At 53.4% G+C, this 21,297-nt stretch overlaps 1 protein-coding gene and 3 non-coding genes across 7 annotated transcripts; all 4 read left to right on the top strand.

Moving 5' to 3' along the window:
• Window positions 1-1,495: 1,495 nt before the first annotated feature.
• Ctc1 (CST telomere replication complex component 1) lies at window positions 1,496-18,928 on the top strand. 4 transcript variants are annotated; one of them, XM_055594411.1, is made up of 23 exons: window positions 1,496-1,568; window positions 4,138-4,301; window positions 6,146-6,383; window positions 6,477-6,688; window positions 8,069-8,225; window positions 9,652-9,924; window positions 10,021-10,149; window positions 10,786-11,018; window positions 11,147-11,324; window positions 11,421-11,621; window positions 12,687-12,813; window positions 13,418-13,532; window positions 13,655-13,970; window positions 14,053-14,142; window positions 14,359-14,546; window positions 15,901-15,989; window positions 16,085-16,259; window positions 16,746-16,823; window positions 17,267-17,411; window positions 17,492-17,556; window positions 17,988-18,153; window positions 18,245-18,371; window positions 18,501-18,928. In XM_055594411.1, exons 1-23 carry the CDS (start codon window positions 1,536-1,538, stop codon window positions 18,638-18,640), a joined length of 3,639 nt encoding a protein of 1,212 aa, XP_055450386.1. In that variant the 5' UTR covers window positions 1,496-1,535; the 3' UTR covers window positions 18,641-18,928. The 4 variants fall into 4 exon arrangements, with proteins under 4 accessions (XP_055450386.1, XP_055450387.1, XP_055450389.1 ...); XM_055594415.1 differs by lacking the exon at window positions 1,496-1,568 and adding an exon at window positions 1,860-1,988; XM_055594412.1 differs by lacking the exon at window positions 17,988-18,153 and having other exon boundaries at window positions 18,501-18,564.
• Window positions 18,929-19,429: 501 nt separating this feature from the next.
• On the top strand, window positions 19,430-19,503 carry Trnai-aau (transfer RNA isoleucine (anticodon AAU)). Its single transcript has one exon. It is a non-coding gene; the product is annotated as a tRNA-Ile (tRNA).
• A 274-nt stretch (window positions 19,504-19,777) lies between these two features.
• Window positions 19,778-19,859, top strand: Trnas-aga (transfer RNA serine (anticodon AGA)). The gene has a single exon. It is a non-coding gene; the product is annotated as a tRNA-Ser (tRNA).
• Window positions 19,860-20,084: 225 nt separating this feature from the next.
• On the top strand, window positions 20,085-20,158 carry Trnat-agu (transfer RNA threonine (anticodon AGU)). Its single transcript has one exon. It is a non-coding gene; the product is annotated as a tRNA-Thr (tRNA).
• Window positions 20,159-21,297: the final 1,139 nt, after the last annotated feature.

The raw sequence follows: 21,297 nt of genomic DNA, 5'->3' as shown, positions 1-21,297 counted from the left end.
AGCGTAGCTGCAGTAGAGTAAGAGAGGCTTCAACATCGGAGAGGGATTTCTTGGTTTGGAGAAAAGAGAAAAAGTACACACCTCTGACATAATATGGGGAATAACTTTGATGAAACATTTAGGGTTTTTTTTATTTGTTTTTGTTTTTCCAGACAGGATTTCTATGTGTAGCTCTGGTTGTCCTGGAACTTGCTGCGTAGACCAGGGCAGCCTTGAACTCACAAAGCTGTCTGCCTCTGTCTCCCAAGTGCTGGGATTAAAGGTGTGCACTGCCACACCCGGCTGAAACATTCAGTTTATGTTCGATGGTTTTGTGGGGTTTGTTTGGTTTTGTTAGATGCAGGTGATCTTGTAACGGGGCTCCTGGTCCTCCTGTGTCCACCAGTGCTGATGACAGCGCCCACAATCGTACCAGCTCATAGTCGGAGACAAAGCTTTCACTGTCTGGCCTAAGCTGTCCTGCTCGTCTTCTGCCTCCGCCCCCTCAGTAGCTGAAACTACAGGCACATACCCCCACACCGGCTCCAAAATTTTATCTTATAAAGAACTTATGCGCCTGTCGTGGGGACGCAAGCCTGCAATCTCAGCCCCTGGGAAGAGAAGACAGGAGGATCAGGGGGTTCCTCTCACCCTTGGCCAATTAGCAAACTCAAGATCCAGTAAGGGGTTCAATGACAACACCTGACTCAAAACAGTAACAAAACCAACAGAAACAGACAAAAAACTTCCACAACTTGTTATTGCAGGAGGTGCTAATTATTGACCTAGGAGGCTCCATTTTGTTTTTAAGTGGACGCTGGATTTTTGTTTGTTTCCTTTTTTCCCTTCCTTATGAAGCTCCTGGGTTTTTCTTCCATTTGATTACTTTGAACTTCAGAAACAAGAGCCCTGCCGGATGAACATCTTAAAAGAAAGTAATAAAAGTACCTCTTAGACAACAGGCTATCTTATGCTACATCTTTCCAGTTGGGGCTATGCCATTCGGGTTGGCCAACCTTTCTATCTATGAACGCTCAAAGGTGTTGCCCTAGCTCCTCCTCCATCGCCACACTGCATCTTTCATGAGGTAAGAAACAGTTTGCGTCAAAGTGAAGTTGAATGAAGGGCTACAGTAATTTGTAGGTTTAATACTTTGTTGTTGTTTTATGTTGCTCAGGCTGGCTTTAAACTCATGACACCATGAAGATCCTCCTGCCTCGGCCGCCTGAATGCTGTGATTGCAGGCACCACCACACCTGGCTCCGCATCTTTCTTTCTTTTCATGTGTACGAGCGTTTGGCCGGCATGCGTGTGTGCGCGCCACACCTGCGCAGCTGCTCTGGGAGGCCGAGAGGCTTTGGGTCGCCCATATTACTCACATTCTGTAGACTTTGCCCGTCTTCCCGTCACTCTCCCTGTCTGAGGTGGAGGCGGGTTTTGTTGTTGTTTTCAAAGCCTGTGCCCGGAGCCGGGACTGCTTCGTGACGTCACAAGCTCCCTCCCGTGAGCCCTCGCGCCGGGCGTTCGCGCGTCCTTCGGTAGGGGTTTGGCTCGCCATGGCCGCCTGCCGAGCGCCGGCGTCCGCCTCCGTGAGTGCCGAGTGTGGGGTCCTCGTGGGGTTTTTCTTTGGTCTCTCCTCCGCGTCCCAGGCGTTCTGTGTCCCTGCCTCCACCCGGCGTCCGTGGTGGCCGACGCGGCGGCCGGGGCTCTTCGGGCCGTTGGTCCGCCCGGGGCGCGCTCGGCGGGGGACCCCTGGCGAGGCTGGGCGGGGAAGGTGCGTGGGCGAGCTGGCCGGCCGCAGCGACAGCCTGGTGAAAGCCTGAAGGCCCCTGGGCGGAGGTGGAGGGTCAGAGGGAGCGCGGGCGCCTCGTCGTGTCCACGCCGCGAACCCCCGGTGCCTGCGGTGCAGGGATGAGTCACTCCCTCGGCTGGCCTCGACAGGCCTCGGCCTCCCGCGGGCGGTCACAGCGCTGTCACGCCTCACACCGACTGGCCCTTTATGGACAGCAGTGAGTGGATGAGATTTGGGTTATACTTTACTGAAGGGGTAGTGTTGAGCTGCAAGACCGCGGGCTGGGCGCGCGCCTCTAGTTCCAGTGCACAGAGGCAGGGGGATCTCGCCGAGTTCGAGGCCAGTCTACCGTAGGGAGTTCTGTGACAGTTACATGACAGCCGGGTCTGCGGAGAGAAGCCCGGTCTCAAAGGACAAACCAACCAAAACAGAGTGAGGCGATAGGATGTAACGGACTGGGAGTCGTGAAAGGCGGGAACCAGTTGTGCGGTCAGGGATTCAGGCCGGAGCAGCCAGGCAATGCACACGGCCTTAGCTCTGGTTGTGAAGAGGACCTGTGAAGTGTGTGGCCAGGTAGGCTGTGATGGCCAGACTGATGGGGCCAGATCTCAGGCTGGAGAACTCAGCTAGAGTAGACGTGAGGGCAACAGTCATCTGTCAAAGGCTGTTGAAGGTAGGCAGGCCAGCAGGGGTGCTGGTCCAAGCCTTTCACCCCAGCATTTCCGGAGGCAGAGGCAGGCCTAGGCACCCCAAGTCCCAGGGCAGCAGGGCTGCAGAGTGCGACCCTGTTTAAAAACCATAAGAGGGTAGGCAGTTCAAGTATTTGAGGGTAAAGGGCGCAGTGTTAAGCTTACATGATACAAAATGAATCTTCAAAATGCAGACCTGATTCGGTAAACGTGGTTTGCCTTTCTGCCTTGAACAAACAACAGCAAAAACCAAAGTCTTCCCTATCTAATGGAGGCTGACCTCACTATGTAGCCCAGGCTGTCCATGAATGTGTTATCCTTGCTCAGGCATCTACTGCTGGGTTTAGAGAAACACTGCCCCCACCCCGTTTGTTTAGAGTTACAGCACCCCAACCCAGCCGAAGGAGATTTGTTTATTTTGTCTGTGCTTTGCCTACATACGGGTGTTTGCACGGTGCGTGATCCTGGAGCATGGGATGCCCTGGAACTGGAGTTACAGGCCTCTGTGAGCTGCCATGTATGTGCTGCTGGGTGCTGGGCCCGGGTCCTCTGTAAGAACAGGCGCTCTTCACCACTGCCATCTTCTTGGTCCTAGTGCCATGTGTAGTTTTCCTGGGAGACAGAATCTTGGTGTATCTCTTGCTAGCATCACACTCAAGATCCTCCTGATTCTGTCTCCCCAGGTTTGGTCACATGTTGTGTCCTATTTAGGAACAATTTTTAAAAGTTTATTTTTGGTTTTTTGAGACAGGGTTTCTACCTATGTAGCCCTGGCCGTCCTGAGACCAGGCTGTTCTAGAACTCAGATCTGCCTGCCTCTGCCTCCCGAATGCTGGGAATAAAAGCGTGGATTTGTTTGGTTTTTTTTGTTTTGTTTTTCTCTGTGTAGCCTTGGCTGTCTTGGACTTTGTAGACCAGGTTGGCCTTGAACTCCCAGAAATCTGCCTGCCTGTGCCTCCCCGAGCACCAGGATCGCAGGAGTGTGCCACCTTGCCCAGCAAAGGTGTGCATTTTTGAAAGCAGTTTTTCTCATTTTTACTTTTCACCTCTCTGACTTAGAACCAGACTCCATGTAAGATGGGGTAACCCTACCCATGGGGCCAGTGCTGTGTAACAGACACATGTGCAAGGGACAGCCCTGTGTAAATGACATGTGTACTGGGGACTGTGGTAGCTCCGAGGTCAGAGTGGCTGTTGACCTGGAATGGCCAGAGAAAGGCCAACAGAGGACTCCATCTTTCTCTTAAAATTGTGCGTGGATGTTTTGCCTGTGTGAATGTCTGCGCCCGTGCGCCATGTGTGTTGAGTGTCTACCAAGTGCATGCATGCCGTGTCCACAGATGCCAGAGGAGGGCGTCAGGTCACCTGGATCTGGGCTTACAGACAGTTGTGAGCTGCTGTGGGGGTGCTGGGAATTGAACTTGGGTCCTCTGGAAGGCTTACCTGCGAGCTTCTCTCCAGCCCCAAGGAGTCTGTTTCAAGTGAGGATTTTAAGGGTCAGAACAGGTTTGTCAGAGGAGGCAAGATTAAGGCTAAGTGCCCACCTGCTTAACTAGGACTGGACTCTGTACGGCAAACACTCTTCTCCGTGGAGCTCTGCCTAGTCTTGGACTTTTAAAACTTCTTTGGTGGGCGGGATAGTTGTGAAGATGTTTTAACTGGATTTACCCTCCTCAGGAGCAACTTTGGCTTGAGGCCGCCCAGACCTTCATCCAGGAGACCCTTTGTCTAGCTGACAAGGAACCGGATAAACAGTTGACTCAGTCGGTAATTGCCTGTGTGAAGGAGACCTGGCTGTCCCAGGGGGAGAACCAGGATTTTACACTGCCCCTGAGCTACAGGTAGGAGGGGCTGGGCTTGCTTGGTGAATTTAGGGTTGGGAAGGAAGTAAGAATGTGGGAAAGGTGATCTAAGCAGGCCCTCCCCCAGAATTTCCCTGTTCTCCATTCAGCTTTCTCCTTACGTTCTCCTAACTTGGCTTCAGTCACATTTACAGAAAAGGGGAGGAGAGAGGAAGAGCAGACGTGAAGTGTGCACATGTGTGCACACAGAACTCTGTGCGGCCACGCAATCTCTGCCCATCCTAAAACTCTTGGCATTTTGCATGTGTGCTTTGTTCTTTGTAAGACGTTAGGAAGAAGAATTAGCGATCTCTTAATCCTGCTCCCATGGTTCCCCCTCACTTCAGAAGTAATCGCCAGCCCAAAGGGAAATGCCGAGCCCTCTCTTCTCAGAAGCTGTTCACATATTGTTCTCAGTGGAGTCAAACCAGTTTACTCCTATAACAGCACACTTCTATATCTTTTTAAAATTCTTTTCTATTAAAGTTATTTTATGTGTGAATTGACGGAACCAGCTATAGGTAATTCGGGAACATGACAGAGAGAGTGGGGATTGAGAAATTACAGGTTAAAAGAAAGAGACAGAAAACTTAGGATAGTTTTGGGAGGGCTTTCAGTCAATACTGAAAAGCTTCGACTTTATTCAACAGCTCCTTTTTAAAGACAAAGCAAAACAAGTCATATCAATACAAGGTCGGGTTCCTGGAACAGCCCAACTTGTTTTCTTAGACCACATTCCTGAATGGCAGACATAGTCCAAGGTCTCACAGACAAGTTAAGGAAAACCTGCTGATTTCTGTTTCAGACTGAACACTCAGCAACACAGCAGCCTGCCAAGCAAGCAGCTCTCCACACACAAAGCTTGAGAATGAGCTTTGGCATGTATGTCTGTGTGCCACGTGTGCCTGGTGACCTTGGAGGCTAGAAGAGGGCATCAGATCCCCTCCGATTGTAGTTGTGAGCCACTGTGTGGATGCTGGGAATTGAACCTTGGTCTTCTGGAAGAGCAAACACTGGTCTTTGGTTTGGTTTGGCTGTTGAGACGGGGCTTGGGTTTCTCTGTGTAGTCTTGGCTGGCCTGGATCTCTACAGACCAGACTAACTTGAACTCAGAGCTCCACCTGCCTCTGCTTCCCAAGTGCTGGGATTAAAGGTGTGCGCCACCCCATCGCCACACCGCCACCCCATCGCCACACCATCACACCATTGCCACACCATCGCCACACCATCGCCACACCATCGCCACACCATCGCCACACTATCGCCACACCATCGCCACACCATCGCCACACCATCACACCATCGCCACACCATCACACCATCGCCACACCATCACACCATCGCCACACCATCGCCACACCATTACCATCACCACACCATCACACCATCGCCACACCATCGCCACACCATCGCCACACCATCGCCATCGTCACACCACCGCACACCACCGCCACACCATCGCCATCGCCACACCATCGCCACCCACTGCCCGGCTGCAGCCAGTGCTCAGCTGCTGGGCCATTGCTGCAGCCTGTCTGTGGACTCTAGTGTTCTCCACCCACACGTGTCTCCTCAGTCGGCCCCTGCAGTCTGTGCCCCTGTGAACAAGACTTGGTCTCCTGGTCCGTTGCTGTAGAGCTATTATCAGATTTTCTTCTGCTCCCCTTAGAGGCATTGCCCAGCCTGTAGATCCTCGTCCTTGATTTTCTAGGCTCGTCTTTAGACAAACATCCCAGAGTCCGTGTTCTCCTTGAGCCCCACTGTAGACTCTTAGGGGTCTGTCAAGGTTGAAAGTATTTTCTTAGATGTAACTGAATTGTAGAACTGTTTTATTCGCTTTTCAGCTTTGTCTCAGTACAGAATCTCAAGACCCATCAGACTCTCCCATGCTGCAGCCTCTTGTCCTGGAGCAGCGGTGCTTACCAGGCTTTGTCCCAAGGGGCTGGGCCAGGGGTCAGTGTCCTGCCCCGGAAGCAGCTGCTACTTTTAGGGACACTAACAGACCTGCCAGGGGATTTGGAACAAGAGTGCAGGAATGGAAGCCTGTACGTGAGAGATAACACGGGAACCGTGGGCTGTGAGGTGAGTAGAAGGGGGCCAGCCGCCTCAGTACGAGCAGGAGCGGCAGATGAGGTGCTGAGGCCCTGGCTGACCTGCACCTCCAATCTCTTCCAGCTTATCCATCTAGAGCTCTCCTGGTTGGGCCATCTCTTCCTGTTCCCCAGTTGGAGTTACCTCCCTCCTGACAGGAGGAATGCCTTGGGGGAAGGGCACTTGGAGCTATGGGAAAAGCCTGTGCCGGTGTTTCCTCTGACTGTCCCTCCTGGCCTCCTTGGGCCCATCACTGTCATCTACCCAGAAAAGGCGTCCCAGCTGCTCAGATACAGGTAATTACCCACTCTTAGGAAACATGACGAAATTGGGGAGGGTGGGACTTCCATGGAGAAAAGACACTCTGATGGTAATATGGATGACAGATGGACAAAAGAATGATGAAGGCTTGAATATCACGAAAGTCCTGAGGGAGGCTCTGAACTGGCCACGGCTCAGCTCTGTGACCCAGCATGCAGGACGCAGCCGTCGGAAGACTGTGCAGCCTGGTAGTGAGTTCCAGGTCTGTCTGCACTGCAGCGGGGACCCCTTCTCAAGACAGAGAAGAGTAGGTTGGAGAGATGCCTTCATGGTTAAGAGCACCGTCTGCTCTCTAGAGGGCAGGTTTGATTCCTGGCACCCTCGTGGTGGTTCCCAACTATCTGCATCTCCAGTTCCAGGGGACCCAGTGTGCTAAGGCACACATGTGGTACCCAGACATACATGCAGGGAAAACATTCATACGCATAAAAAGTTTATTATTATTATTTTTTAGCAGTTTTTCTTTTTCCTTTTTTTTTTTTTTTCAAAGACATTTGTTATGCACACACAGTGTTCTGCCTGCACATACATCTGCAGACCAGAAGAGGGAAGCTGTGAGCCACCATGTGGTTGCTGGGAATCAAACTCAGGACCTCTACAGCCAGACAGTGCTCTTAACCTCTGGGCCATCTCTCCAGCCTTTTTTTTTTTTTTCAAGTTTTTCAAGACAGATTTTTCTGTGTAGTCCTGGCTATCCTGAAACTCTGTAGACCAGGCCGGCCTTAGAGATGCACCTGCTTCTGCCTCCCAGGTGCTAGAATTAAAGGCATGTGCCACCATGCTCACCTTGATCATTTTTTTTAAAATTCTTTTTGCATGTGAGCGTGCATGTGTTGGTCAGAGGAGAGTTTCCAGTGTCCTTCCGTAGACATTGTCCGCCTTTTTGCTTTGGAGACAGGGCCTCTCGTTGGCCGGCCTGCCTCCATGCCCCACCGCAGCGAGTCTGCCGCTTTGCCGGCTTTGTAAGAGTTGGTCCCAGGAGCAGAACCTACACTTTGAAGTCAGACACGCACTCTCTCCCTGGCCCCCAGGAGGACTCGTGTGTGTGTGTGTCTATGAACCTCCCCTTTTAGCACAGAGGTCAGAGAATAATTTGTGGGAGAGGGTTCTCTCCTTCCGTGGATCCCAGGGATCAAATCCAGTCCTCATCCTAGGCAGAAAACACCCTTCCCATCAGAATCACCTCTGACTGCCAAGGAAATATGCTGTGTCTTAGGGCAAGAAGGGGGAGAAAGTTTTTAGATAATAGCTTTGAATCATGGGCATTTTACATTGCTATGAGATTGTTCTGTACACTGGAAGGGAAGACTTGTGTAGAGGAAAAGGAAAGAAATCAAAATGTCTTCCTTTTGTAGGAAGAGACGCAAAATAAAGGAGCCAAATCTGGCTGGAAAACTGGTCCGTCTGAGTGCACTGCTGATAACTCAGAGCAAAAGGTACTTCGTCATGACACTTGGGGAATTATCCCAAGATAACAGCCAAGCTGGCAGCCAAGTGTCCATCATGGTACAGGTGAGGAACAGGGTAAAGTTGGGCCTGTGGGCATAGAAGGGACGTTGGAACAACACAGGGAGAGCCACAGAGTGCAGGGTGCAAGCCAGACACAAGGGGAAAGCTCATGTGGTGGCTTGTTAGTACATAAAACATGGAAGCAGAAACCGTGGAGGAAGGAAGGCAAGCAAAGAAAGGATGATGGGAGAAAAGCAAAGACAGCTGAGGAGAGGCTTCCTGAGTGAAGTATGTCCCACAAGCCTGAGAGCCTGAGCTTGATCCTCATGTGAAAAGCTGGCCCAGCAGCCTGACCCCTGAGCCTAGTGAGAGTGAAATGGTGAGTAGAGGTGGGTGGTGCCCTGGAGCCTGCTGGTCAGCTAGCTTAGCCTTTTTTTGAACTTCCAGGCCAGCGAGAACCCCTGCCTCAAAAGGTAGAAGTCTTCGTAAGAAATGATGCCTGAGATTGTTCTTGACATCCACGTGAACGGGCACAGCAGCATCTGCCCACATGTGCGCCTGCCCACACGTGCACCCCCCAACGCACTAGAGAGATGATGGAGCTGGCTGTGGTGGCTCATGCTTTTAACCCTTACACTCAGGAGGGGGTGGAAGGCAGATCTCTGAGTTCAAGGACAGAAACATTATCTCAAAAATACCAGAGAAGGGAAGAGAGAGAAAGAAGAAAGAAAATTGTGCCAGGAGGTGGTGGTGCACGCCTTTAATCCCAGCACTTGGTAGGCAGAGGGAGGAGGATCTCTGAGTTTGAGTCGAGCCTGGTCTACAAAGGAAGTCTAGGATAGCCAGGGCTACACAGAGAAACCCTGTCTCAATAAATAAAAACAAAAAATAAACGAAAAGAAGAAAGAAAGAAAATGTGTTTTGCTTCTGATGTATGATCCTATGTGGCTCTGTATTACTATTTAGCTTTTGTTTTTCAAGTAATTTGAAACATGTTAAAGGGGAATGGATAATCTGTTATTTAACATGTTTCAATACTTGCGTCATGTGTTCTGCTCATGTTAATGAAATAAATGGTGGGCTTGTATGTTCTTGGGAGAAGAGGACATGTTGAAAGAACATGATTTTCTTAATGGGATATTTGTCAGTTTTGAAGGAAATTTTTGGATGGTTTGTATTGTTAAGAGCAGTTTAAGAAATATGTAGCATTTTCTGTTAACATGGAGAGAGCCTTAAAATCCAGTGGCTTCAAATAGTACTAGTCTTGGCTGCATTGTGAGTTTGAGGCCAGCCTGGGCTATATGAGACCTTGTCTGAAAGCAAAACAAAGCTTAACTAAAAACCCAACCAGACAAACAGCAGATAAAGTAAGAGGAGAGCAATGATGTCTGTGGAGTCCAGTTGTGATGGGAAGGGCCTTTGGCAGAAGAGCGGCATTATGGGATGGGGGTTGAGGCTCTCATGTGTTGCCTCTTTCTGCCTAAGCCAGGTTCCTGCCCAGATGGTGTGGTACCGAGCCCTCCAGCCTGACAGCGCCTATGTGCTGACGAAGCTGCGTGTGACCAAGCTCCGGGGTTCCCGTTCCTGTGTTTGGACAACCATCCCGTCTTCGGCTCTGATGCCACTGAGACCAGAGTATGTGCTGGAGCTGGGCATGCCTCTCTTGGAAGCTGACCTTACACCTCTCCCCGAGCCCACCACCTCCAAACATGGCGGGGGCCAGGAAGGTCTTGTCCGTTATTCCAGAGTCTTGCATTATTCGGTGAGTGAAAGGAACTGGAGATTGTTTGTGGCACAGGAAGTGCAGGCCTGCACAAGAGCAGGGAGTAGTGAGCACTGTGCTCTGTGTCCCGTGCAGGGCACAGTCACGGCTGTGCTGAATCAGTCCGCCAGCCTCTACGTCCTGGATGAGCAGCTGATTCTCTGCCTCGCGTACCAGCAGATCCATGGCCTCAGGCGGGCGATTCGACCAGGGGTCTGTGTTGAGGTATGTCAGATATCAGACCTGGAGGTGAGAGACCATCAGTTCATGGGAGATGATGGGTGGGTGACCTCAGAGAGAAGGAGTTTGATAGGCAACACTGGGGGCATGGGTTTCTCTTGGAAACTAGGACATGGAGAGACAGGGTTTCCCCATGTAGCCCTGGCTGTCCTGGACTCTCTGTAGACCAGGCTGGCCTTGAACTCACAGAGATCTGCCTGCCTCTGTGTCCCGGAGCGCTGGGATTATAGGCATGTGCCACCACCTCTGGCTTCCAAGAATAGTACTTTCTTTCAACTGCTGAGCCATGTCTTCACACAGCACTTGGGGAGGTTTTTATTGTCTTGTTTCTTTGTTTTGAGACATAGTCTTACTTTGTAGGCCTGGCTGGTCTGAAACTTGCTATGTAAAACAAATTGGCCTGAACCCCACAGAGAACCGCCTGCCTCTTGCCTCTGGAATGCTATAATTATAGGCGTGTGCTTTTTGTAATTTGTAGGTCTCAGTAGTTCAGGCTGGCCTCAGGTCTCTGTGTAGGCAAAGATAGCCCTTTATCTTCTAGCTTTCCTGCCTCTGCCTCTCCAGTGCTGGGGCTCAGTTGTGTCCCACACAGTTTACCTTTGCTTCTGTCTTTTCCTGCAGCTCCGAGATGTTCATCTTCTCCGGTCCGTGGGTGGAGGAGCAAGCAAACCTGTGCTAGCACTTTGTCTCCATGGCACTGCTCTGCTCCGACGCTTCTCTCCTCTGAAGCCCGAGACTTTGCCAGTCTTCAAAGTTAATGGTTCCTCGTTATATGAGCAACTCGTGTGGGATTGTCATTTAGGACTTCCCTTATACTTATGGGCTACCAAGGCCCTGGAGGAGCTGGCCTGCAAGTGAGGAGGATGGAGATGGAGGGCCTGGAGTGGAGGGGGAGGTAGGGTGATGCTTCCTCTGTCGGGGAAGCAGGATCCCGGAAGGGACAGACCTTGGGGAGATGACTGCGCTTCTCTCCCTGGCCAAGGCTGTGCCCCCACGTGCTGAGATGCCACCAGCTCCTGAAGCAGCCCGCCCCTGGGAAGCCCAGCTTGGCATTGCAGCTCCTGGCGCCTTCCTGGGATGCTCTGGTTCCACCTGGCAGTCCCGCTCGGCATGCCTACAGTGAAATCCTGGAAGAGCCCCACAGCTGCCCCCATCACAAAGTATGAGAACTGGGGGGTGGGGTATGAGCAGCCAGGGTAATGCCTGAGGACACCTGGCACAGGGGCTCCGCGTGACCATTGCTTTCTCCCCGACAGTACACTCCGCTGCAGACCCCCCACCAGTTTCCTACTCTGCTTGCCCTGGCAGAGGAAGGGCAGCGCAGGGCGTGGGCTGCCTTTGACCCAAAGGCCCTTGTGCCTCTCCCGGAAGCTGCTCACCTGACCAGCTGCCAGCTGAATCGCCACCTAGCCTGGTCCTGGCTCTGTCTGCCCTCCCATGTGTTCCAGCCAGCACAGGTAGGGAGGTCCTAGAAGGCTCAGGGGACTACTTTTTGCCATCCTGGTAGCCACTATCTTGTTCAAATCACTTGTTGGTTTTTTTTGTTGTTTTTCAGTTTTATCATCTTGACTATGCTGGCTTTCTAAATAGAGTGCTGTATCTGTTCTTGCCTCTCACCAGTTTGTCCTTTTTACAGCAGCTAGGAAGAATGGAACAAATTGTATCTTGGGTCAGCTGTGGTGGTGCACACCTTTAATCCTAGTACTTAAGAGGGGGAGGGGAGAGATGAGCGGATCTCTGAGGTAGGCTAGCGTGGACTGCACAGTGAGGCTCTGTCTCAAACAACGACAGCAAGAACCATGCTGGGCATAGTGGCTGGCCTGCTTCAGGCTACACAGCTTACACAGTTTCAAGCGAGCCAGAGCTACACAGTGAGACCCTGCCTGAAAAACAAATACAGTCATCGATAAAGGCTAGGATAAAGGCTGTTGGTGTTGAGATTTGTGACCTGACTTTCATCTCCAGAATCTACATGGGGAAAGAAGTGACTCCCTCAAGTTGTCCTCTGACGTCCACAGAAGTAAAATGACGACTCCCCCCAGTAAATGTAATAAAACAACCCCCAAAACTAGAGCTTGGACTATAGAATTCTGGTGGGTTTGCTCTGCTTTGTTTTTGTTATCACCTTTTTTCCCCCTGAGGCAGCCTTGCTGCATAGCCCAGGCTGGCCTTGAAACTCCGGAGGTCTTCATCCCTCAGCCTCCTCATTAGCCTCCTCACAAGCATGTGCCTCCACGCTCAGCTGTGCAGTTTAGTTCTTGCTCCTGCATGAGTGAGGGCTTGTCCCTGTTACTGCTGATGTTTGAGACACATGACGCATGGCAGATGCTCAGGGGAGTTGTGTTTTATTTTTAATTTGAAACAGGATCTCACTGTGAACCTTGCCTGGAACTCAGAACATAGACCAAGACAGCCTCAGGCTTAGAACTGTCTGTCCTGCTTCTGCTTTCCCAGACCTGGGTGTCCATTCCCCACTGTCTCTGTATCAAATATTTAGTAGCTTGGCCTTTGTGTCCCTGCAGGTTTTACTTGGGGTGCTGGTGGCTTCATCTCGTAAAGGTTGCCTGCAGCTTCGGGATCTCCGAGCTTCTTTGCCCTGTATGCCCTTGACCGAGAACTCGCAGCCCCTCACTGACCCGAAGCTCATAGGTGCGCAGTCGAAGAATGGAAAGATGATGGTGGTTGGAGGTTCTCAGTGTACAGGAGGCCGGGAGGAAGCACGCTGTGGTGTGTCACTGATGTGAAGCGTGTGGAGAAGTGTGAGAGGCTGCGCTTGATGGAGAGGAGCTGCAGCTGCAGCTCCCAGCATCCATCTCCACCTGCACGGCTCCCAATTTATAACCTGGAAGAACACTGGTCTTATTTGACTTGCTGAGCTTCATAAAGAGGGGCCTGGCGTGGTGGCTTATGCCTTTAATCCCAGCAGAGGCAGGTGGATCTCTGGTTTCGAGTTCCAGGACAGCCAGAGCTAGATAATAGACCCTGTCTCAGAAAACAGACAAAGGAAACCCTAAAGAGGAAGAGGCATGTTAGAGCTTTGTGGAAAGAACAACAAAGGCCTTTTAGTCTGTGAGGCTGGGGACTGGATTGTATGTGCACATGGAATGATTTCTGCTTGGAGTGGTTGCAGAGGGGCTGAGGTGATCGGGTGTGGACAGCAGTCCCTCTGGCCTGAGGTGGACACAGCCACCGGGCGTTCCGCTTCGCTGCTTTCCCACGGTTCTTGCTAAGACAGAAAATATTCTCTATCTAGGCTGCCTGGTGCGGGTAGAGAAATTCCAGCTGGTCATAGAGAGAGAAGTCAGGAGCAGCTTCCCTTCCTGGGAGGAGCTGGGGCTGGCGAGCTTCATCCAGAAGAAGCAGGCCAGGTCAGCTCCCTGGAGCGGTGCTTGCCCTTCTGTGTCTGAGGGGAGGAAGGAACCTGGTGGCGGGGCTCGGGGTCCAGATCACCCGGTCTTCTGCGTCACAGAAGACCTGTCTCTTGCAACAGAGTCTACGTCCAGTTCTACCTGGCTGATGCCCTCATCCTGCCTGTGCCCAGAGTCACCTTCGACTCGGAGCCACCCCAGACAGATGACTCCTGCCCAGAGGGGCTGCACATGGTGCAGAGCCGGCTGTTCTTACTGTCCCACAAGGAGGCCCTCATGAAACGCAATGTTTGTGTCCTTCCGGGAGGCAGTTTGCGGCCTCCAAAGCCCAGCCTGAGTTTCCACGTGTCAGGCACTTGGCTTTGTGGTACACAGAAGAAGGAGGGCTCCGGGTGGGGTCCACCTGAGACTCTGGGAGCGGAGAACAAGGATCAGAAGGTAAGCTGGACTCCGGTAACGAGGGGTGAGCGCGTGTGCTCTGGCTCCGCAGGGCTTCAGTGCTGGCTCTCCTTTCCCGCAGGTCTTCCTTGTCTTCTGTGGCTCTTCGGTTCGATGGTTTCCATTCTTGTACCCAAATCAGGTCTACCGACTCGTGGCTCCTGGCCCCTCAGTGAGTGCTTTCCTCTTACTCATCTGAAGTCTGGTTGGGCCGGAGGCGGGCAGGCATGTCAGAGCTGTACCCTGTAGGTCTCCTCGAAGAGGCTGAATTTAGAGGGACTGAGCCATGGTCTGTTGGGATCCCTTCCTTCCCCAGGTTCCAGGAGGAAGTCAGCACTGGAAGACTTAGGAGCCTCCCTCTGGCAATTATCTTCATGTTTCCCAGCAGACATCACCATTCGAGGCAGAGCGTTCATCCGCATGGCACCGCTCTCTGGAACTGGCCGACTGTGCGTCTTGCCTCACTGTTCAGGAGGCCTGGACCCTGGAACTTGGGAGCTCTCAGGACTTACCTAGTGTACTAGAGATCTCCAAAGCCCTGCCTGAGTCCCCACTGGCCCACCTGCTCAGTGACAAGTAATTGTCCCTCGTTGCCTCTGGTCCTTCTGGCCACACTTCCTTCTGTGCTGGCTGTGCCAAGTGGTTTGTGTGTCCTACACATTTCTTCAGTGGGATTTAGTCTGTGAAGGAGTGATGGCAGTGTGAAAGGGGCTTCTCTCTCGGTGTCTGTCACTGTTGGGACAGTCACTGTCCCATCTCTCCTCTCTCCCACCCCGTGTGTTGTTTGTTTGGTTTTGAGACAGGACTTTGTCTTCTGGCTGGTCTTGAAATTGCCATGTAGTTGAAGATGACTTTGCTTCCTGTCTCTACCTCCTGAATGCTGTGCACCTTTCAGCTGAGCAGATACTCTCACAGTGAAGAAAAAGCTTAAGCAGTAAAGGGAAAGGGAGCAGGGAAAGAGTAGAGAAGTGGAGCGATGGCTCTGTGGGTGAAGGACTGGCTGTTTCAGAAGGCTTGGGATTCCATTCCCAGCCTACATGGCAGCTCCCAACTGTCTGTAACTCCGGTCCCAGGGCATCTAGCGCCCTCTTCAGGTTCCTAAGGGTCTTGGTGCACAGACAGTTGCAGGAAAACCACCGAAGTGGAAGGAGTGTGGACTGGGAGGTGGCACACACCTGTGATCCCAGCACTTGGTCTGGGGAATATGGCCACTGGCTTTAAGACAGATCTCGGCCAAGACGCAAGGGAAGGAGGTTGTCTGTAATGTTTATGAGAGTGACCTTCATTATTAGATGTGGATGTAGGCTGGAGTTGGTTTGCAAGGCATAGCACACCTTTAATTCAGCACTCGGGAGGCAGAGGCAGCAGATCTCTGAGTTCTAGGCCAACCTGTTGTACAGAGTGCGTTCCAGGACAGCCTGGGCTACACGGGAAACCCTGTCTCAAAAAAAAAAAAAAAAAGGAGGCGGGATAGTTAGAGTGGATGTTTCCTAGAAACTCACATCTTCAGGTTCAGGAAGGGCTTGAGCCCCAAAGCCTAAGGCTGTAAGTGATGGAGAAGCTGAGATCTAAGGGCTTCGGAGCCTGTAGGAAGGCCTCTGTTCAGCGTGGGAGGTTTCTTCTTTTTTTTTTTTTGAGAGAGAGAGTTTCTCTGTGTAGCCTTGGCTGCCCTGGACTCCCTTTGTAGACCAGGCTGGCCTTGAACTCACAGCCCGCCTGCCTCTGCCACCGCGCCGGGATGTTCTCTTTCTATTTAAAGTTAAGTAGGCTTTGACTCTGCTACAAGCCTGTTTTTTGCAAATGCCCTTGTACTTTTAGTTCCAGGCCTTCTGGGGCCTTGTATGTGGTGTTCCAGCAGATAGATGGCTCCTTTTCTGTCTTGTGAGCTTGCTCTGAGTTATATGTCTCCTCACGTATTTCTCTCTCTCAGCTTCCCCAGTTCTTTGGTGTCTTTTTCTGCTGAGATTTTGTCACGGATACTGTGTGAACCACCTCTGGCCCTTCGCCGGATAAAGCCTGGTAATGCGTGTCCTCTGGGGAAAAGGCCTGAAGTGGAGGGATGGGAGCCTGTAGTCCTGGCTGACCAGTGCCTGCCGCCTTCCCTCTGTCTGCAGGGAACACCAGGGCCATTAAATCTGGCGTGAAGCTGACAGTGGCTCTAGAGACGGATGGCCAAGAATATCCCCCACACCTGGACGTGTATATCGAAGACCCACACCTGCCGCCCCCAATGGGCCTCCTTCCCGGGGCCCGGGTCCACTTTAGCCAGCTGGAGAAAAAGATTTCCAGGTGATGCCCTGCGAGCCCTGCCCCACCAAGCTGTGCCATAGGACACAGCTTAGCCCTACTATTCTGTCTTAGGACAGGGTCTCACTGTGTAGTCCTGGCTACTCTGCAGCTTCCTGGGGTGCTCAGGCTAGCCCCAACGCACAGCCACCCTCCCGCCATCGCCTCCGCCTCCCCAATGCTGGGGTTACTCTGCTCAGCTCTGCTGTGGCTGTGGTTGCTGGTCTGTCTGCTGCAGGCCCCAGGCCTGTGAAGTGAGACCTCAGTCACCTTCCCCAACCTCACTGACACTGCTGGGGCTTTGGGGGTCCCGCCTGGGGTTTAATGATAAGACAGTCTGTCCACTATAAGCCTGTTAGCTTTTTGCTGGGGGCAGCCCCTCAGCCAGCCATCTAGACTGGACCTGAGGCCCCAGCCACCCCTTTTCCGCTGCATGGCTCTCCCTGCTCTGCGTCCCTGTTCTCCTCATCCCTGTTCTCTTCCCTGCAGATCCCACGTTGTTTACTGCTGTTTCCGGCCATCTACTTCTGTGCAGGTCCTCAGCTTTCCCCCAGAGACCAGAGCCAGGTCAGTGCTGAGGCCCTGACCTATTAACGCCCCAGCTGCACACTGACGCTTTACTTGTGTCCCTGGCTCTGGAACACCTGCCACAGGGGTGGACTTCTCTGATCACAGGAGATGGGTTGATTCAGAGTGATTTCATATTCTTCAAACAGAAAAAAATGGCCAATACCTATCAAGTTACCCAGAACAACTTGAGGTCCTAAGCTGTTAAAGGTCTTTGCATCTGAAACGCAGCTGTGTCTTTCCTGTAGGCCTCGGTATTTGAGCCTGAGAAATAACTGCTGGCTCTTGGAGATCAGGAACCAGAGTGTGGCAAGGGCTATGGGCTTCCAGGGCGGCACAGAACTCACTGCTGTCCCTGTCCCCGCCCTGTGCCTGTCCCCTGTCCTATGCTGGGGCTATGGGTGTGTGTGCCTACTCCTTGAGGCCCTCTTCTTTCTCCGCAGAGCTCCCCTGCCCCACATCCACCTGGCTGAGCTTCTTCAAGGCGGCCCGGCCCCGTTCCAGGCCACTGCCTCTTGCCATATTGTTTTCGTCTTGAGCCTTCAGATCCTGTGGGTGTGCGCCCACTGCGCCAGCGTCTGTCCCCAGGTACTGGGAGGGACAGGCTGAGCTGGGTGAGAAGTTCGGGAGTGCTGTCACCAGATCCAACTGCGTTTTCTTTATCCCAGGGGAAGTGTAGCCGTCAGGACCCCTGTTGTCCAGCACAGAGGGCCATAAGCCAGGCCAGTGTCAGGTAGGCAGCTTGTTATCGCCTGGTACAAAGCTTCCGATGCCCGCAGTGGCATGAGTCTCCTCTCATGAAAATTGCTTTTTTACTACGTGGAGTTCGGTGGCATCCACCTGCAGTCCAAGCGCTGCATAGACGGCGTAGACGTGTCGAGTCAGGAGAGGCCAGCCTGAACTACACAGTATCAGGCCAGCAAGGCCGCGCAGGAAGTCCCTGTCTGTCATACACACACACACACACACACACGCCACACCCTGTGAGCGCGTACTCACACACACACATGTATACACACCCTGCACACACGCACACACACACACCCCCGCACACTTTGAAGGTAAAGTGAGCCCCATAATGGAAGGTTGCGTCAGGAGGTCTGTTGATCGTCTGGGGTTGCCCATGTGGGGCGGCACTGGGAGTTTTGCTTCCCCCTCCCCTAGGCTCCTGGTAGAAGATGGCACTGCGGAAGCCACAGTGACCTGTAGGAATCATCACGTGGCAACAGCACTAGGGCTGAGTCCTAGTGAGTGGACATCAGTCCTAGAGTGTGCCCGGGGCCCAGGGAGAGTGGCCCTGCAGTTCAGAGGGCCGGGAGCGCAGACAGAGGTGAGGAGCGTGCACATGGATGTCCAGGTTTGGGGGTTGTTGGCAGATGGTTGGGAACTTGGTTTCCAGTTATTTCTGTTTCCTTTTCTAGTGTCCAGGCAACCCCCAGGGACCCTTGGCCATGCTCCTCTGGACGCTTTGTACCAGCCCTGTTGTCCTCCGGCCTATTGAGCTTTCTTTTGCTCTTGAAAGGCGACCCTCTGACATTACCCCACTAGGTACGACAGGCGGACTGTCCCTAGAAAGGAAGACAGATGGGCCTCGTTAGAGGGCTTCTAGACTGGGGAGGCAAATGGCGGAAAGGAAGTGAAAACCCACACACAGGATGTTTGCTCTTGCTGTCTCAGAACCGCCCCGGCTGCAGCAGTTCCAGTGTGGAGAGCTCTCGCTGCTGACCAAAGTGCACGCCAGGCTCCGGCTGGTCTGCCTTTCTCTCCAGGAGCCCGAGCTCCCCAGCCCTGCACAAGCTGCTGCTGCTCCATCTTGACCCTGACTGCCTAAGGTGGCCCCAAGGCCAGGACCCCAGACACTGGGCTCACCGACCACTGCTCTGCTGTGACTGCCAGCTTCTGTAGTGCCAGCCTGCCCCAGGAACACAGGCAGTGTCGAGCCGGTTTCCTCTAGTCTAGAACACTGACACGCAGGTGTGGCCCCGAGTGCCGGGCTCCGCCCTGTGGTGGAAAGCAGAAGGAAAGGGAAAGCTGGGCCCCTGTGACTGTGACCATGCTGTGAGAGGCCCTTTGGTTTTCAATAAACCTCTCTGAGGACTTTCTGACCTACAGTCACCTCTGAAGTGCCACAGCTAAGCTCACTCCCCAGTGGCGCCTGTCATTCTGAGACATGTTTACTACCTGTGTGAGGTGAGAGTGGTGTGGAGAGCTGCCAGTCCCACAGAGGGGCGACAGAAACAAGTCAGGCCTCAGCAGGAGTGTCAGGGACGGGCGCTGGGTGGCCTCAGCAAGGTTGGCAGGAGAGGACTTCGTGTCAGGTAGGAGGGCTAGAAAAACAGAACAAAAACCACCATCGGCCAGGGGATGGAAAACCTGTTGTTTGGGTTCCCGGGGCCAGACCTCAGGTAGAGCCTGGCCAGCAGGAGTGCCCTGCCCAGCACTCCTGAGCTGCTGCCGAGCGCGGGGGACGGGAACCTTCCGGAGTTGCACACAATTGGACACAACTGTGTCCGCTGTAGCTGGTTGTCGCCCGCGTGTCCCGTGCTTCCGGATGGGCCGTGCAGAGCAGCCTTGAGGGCTCTCTTTTCTGATGCTGCTGGACAGCTGGCCGGTTAGCTCAGTTGGTTAGAGCGTGGTGCTAATAACGCCAAGGTCGCGGGTTCGATCCCCGTACGGGCCAGAGGCTGAAGGTTTTGTGTTTGGATACTTTTGCCTGAAGGCTTAGTTCCTCGGTGTGGGAACTGCAGAACGGATCTATTGCGGTATCGCAAGAGCTGAATTGGCCGCGCTCTACAGCGAGGAGGAAACACCCCGACCCTGGCCACCGTCGGGGTCTCCGCGGCTGCCTTCTCCTTTTTCAGCGGCCCGGGGGGTCCGAAAGGAGCTGGCGCTGCGGGCGGAGGAAGAGCACGCACAGTAACAAAGGCACGGGATCAGGACTCCGCTCCAGTCCCGTAGTCGTGGCCGAGTGGTTAAGGCGATGGACTAGAAATCCATTGGGGTCTCCCCGCGCAGGTTCGAATCCTGCCGACTACGTTGCGCGTGGCCTTTCTTTTCTTTTTTAATGGCTTTGTTACTGTTTCTGTCCCGACAAAGGCTGGCAGCACCCGCCAAGTCCCCTCGGGTTCTGGAGTCTGAGGTTGAGCACACACCCACACCTCTACGTTAGCGGGAACCTCACGGGGAGATGCAAACACGGGTGTGTTAGACCGAGAGCGCGTACCTCTGTAGTAGATCTAAGGAGGACGCCTTCCCGCCCTTGGCGCCGTGGCTTAGTTGGTTAAAGCGCCTGTCTAGTAAACAGGAGATCCTGGGTTCGAATCCCAGCGGTGCCTTTACATGCCCTCAAGACCGACCTTTCTTCCGTTTTTAATTGGATGAAATTGACCTTTACCGGTTTTTTGTAAGCAGCCGCGGAGGTGCCCAGGGGAACGTGTTCCCGCGGTCCCCTCGATCCTGCATGGTCTCTGGAGTGTCACAGCCCCGTGACCTCGTCCCAGGCTTCGTCTCCAGGCCCGTCGGTCGCTCCTGCCTGCAGCCCTGTGCTCCGGCTGGGGTGGGCCTCGTGGTTCTGTTTTGTGTCTGTTATGTGCAGCGGTGCTGCAGCAGGCCTTTGGCGTGAAGTCACCGCGTCCACCGTCTCGGCCCACCCCCTCAGGGAGCAAGTTAGGAAGCAGCAAGCAGCGGGACGCCGCAGGCCTGCCAGCCCGCGCGAACAGCGGGGGGGTCGCTGGGGGGGGGCGGGGGGGGGGGGCAGTGTCGCTGCTGCTCTCGGCTGGGAGGTGGAGGCAGACGTGAGCTGGGACGACAAGGCAGGACGGTGGGACGCTGAGCCCAAACCTCGGAGGACAGACAGGCCCAGACAGCGTTCCCTTGGGGCAGTGACTGCGTGAAACTCGGGCTGGAAACCTAGTGACAAGCTGGTGACCTAACAGCACACGTGGAAGCAAAGGAAGGCAGATCCTTTCCTCAGGACAAGCGCCCAACACAGGACAGGAAGGGTGGGAGCGGTGTGCCAGAAGACGTGAGAAAGACGCGGCATTGCATTCTGCCTCGGGTCGAGGGTGGCCAGGGTCAGCTTTCCACGTGAGGTTAAGCGAAGTCTTAGAGACCGAGCAGAAAGCGTGAATTCTAGGGAGAAACTCCTGTGCAACACAGCACGGGGTAGGGAGGGACACGCTAAAAACAGGATATTAAAAAACGAGTAAGGGCTCAACGGTGGAGCGCTGGCTGCCCTTCCAGGAGTCTGGTTCCAGGGGATGCGACACCCTCTCCTGGTCCCTACAGACTTGAGGTGATGTGTGCAAGATGTCCACACACGTTAAACGTTAAAAAAAACAACTCAGCTGGGAATGGTGACAGTTCCAGTCCTCAGCCAGCGCTGTAAATGAGATTAAGGACACCCTGAGGTTAGTAAGATGCTACTTACACACACACACACACACACACACACACACACACACACACACACACA

The sequence above is a fragment of the Psammomys obesus genome, unplaced genomic scaffold (assembly GCF_907164565.1).
Source record: "Psammomys obesus unplaced genomic scaffold, mPsaObe1.curated_primary_1811, whole genome shotgun sequence".
Lineage (NCBI taxonomy): Eukaryota > Metazoa > Chordata > Mammalia > Rodentia > Muridae > Psammomys > Psammomys obesus.
Note: the sequence above shows the minus strand (reverse complement) of the source record. Positions and strands in the feature narration are given on the sequence as shown.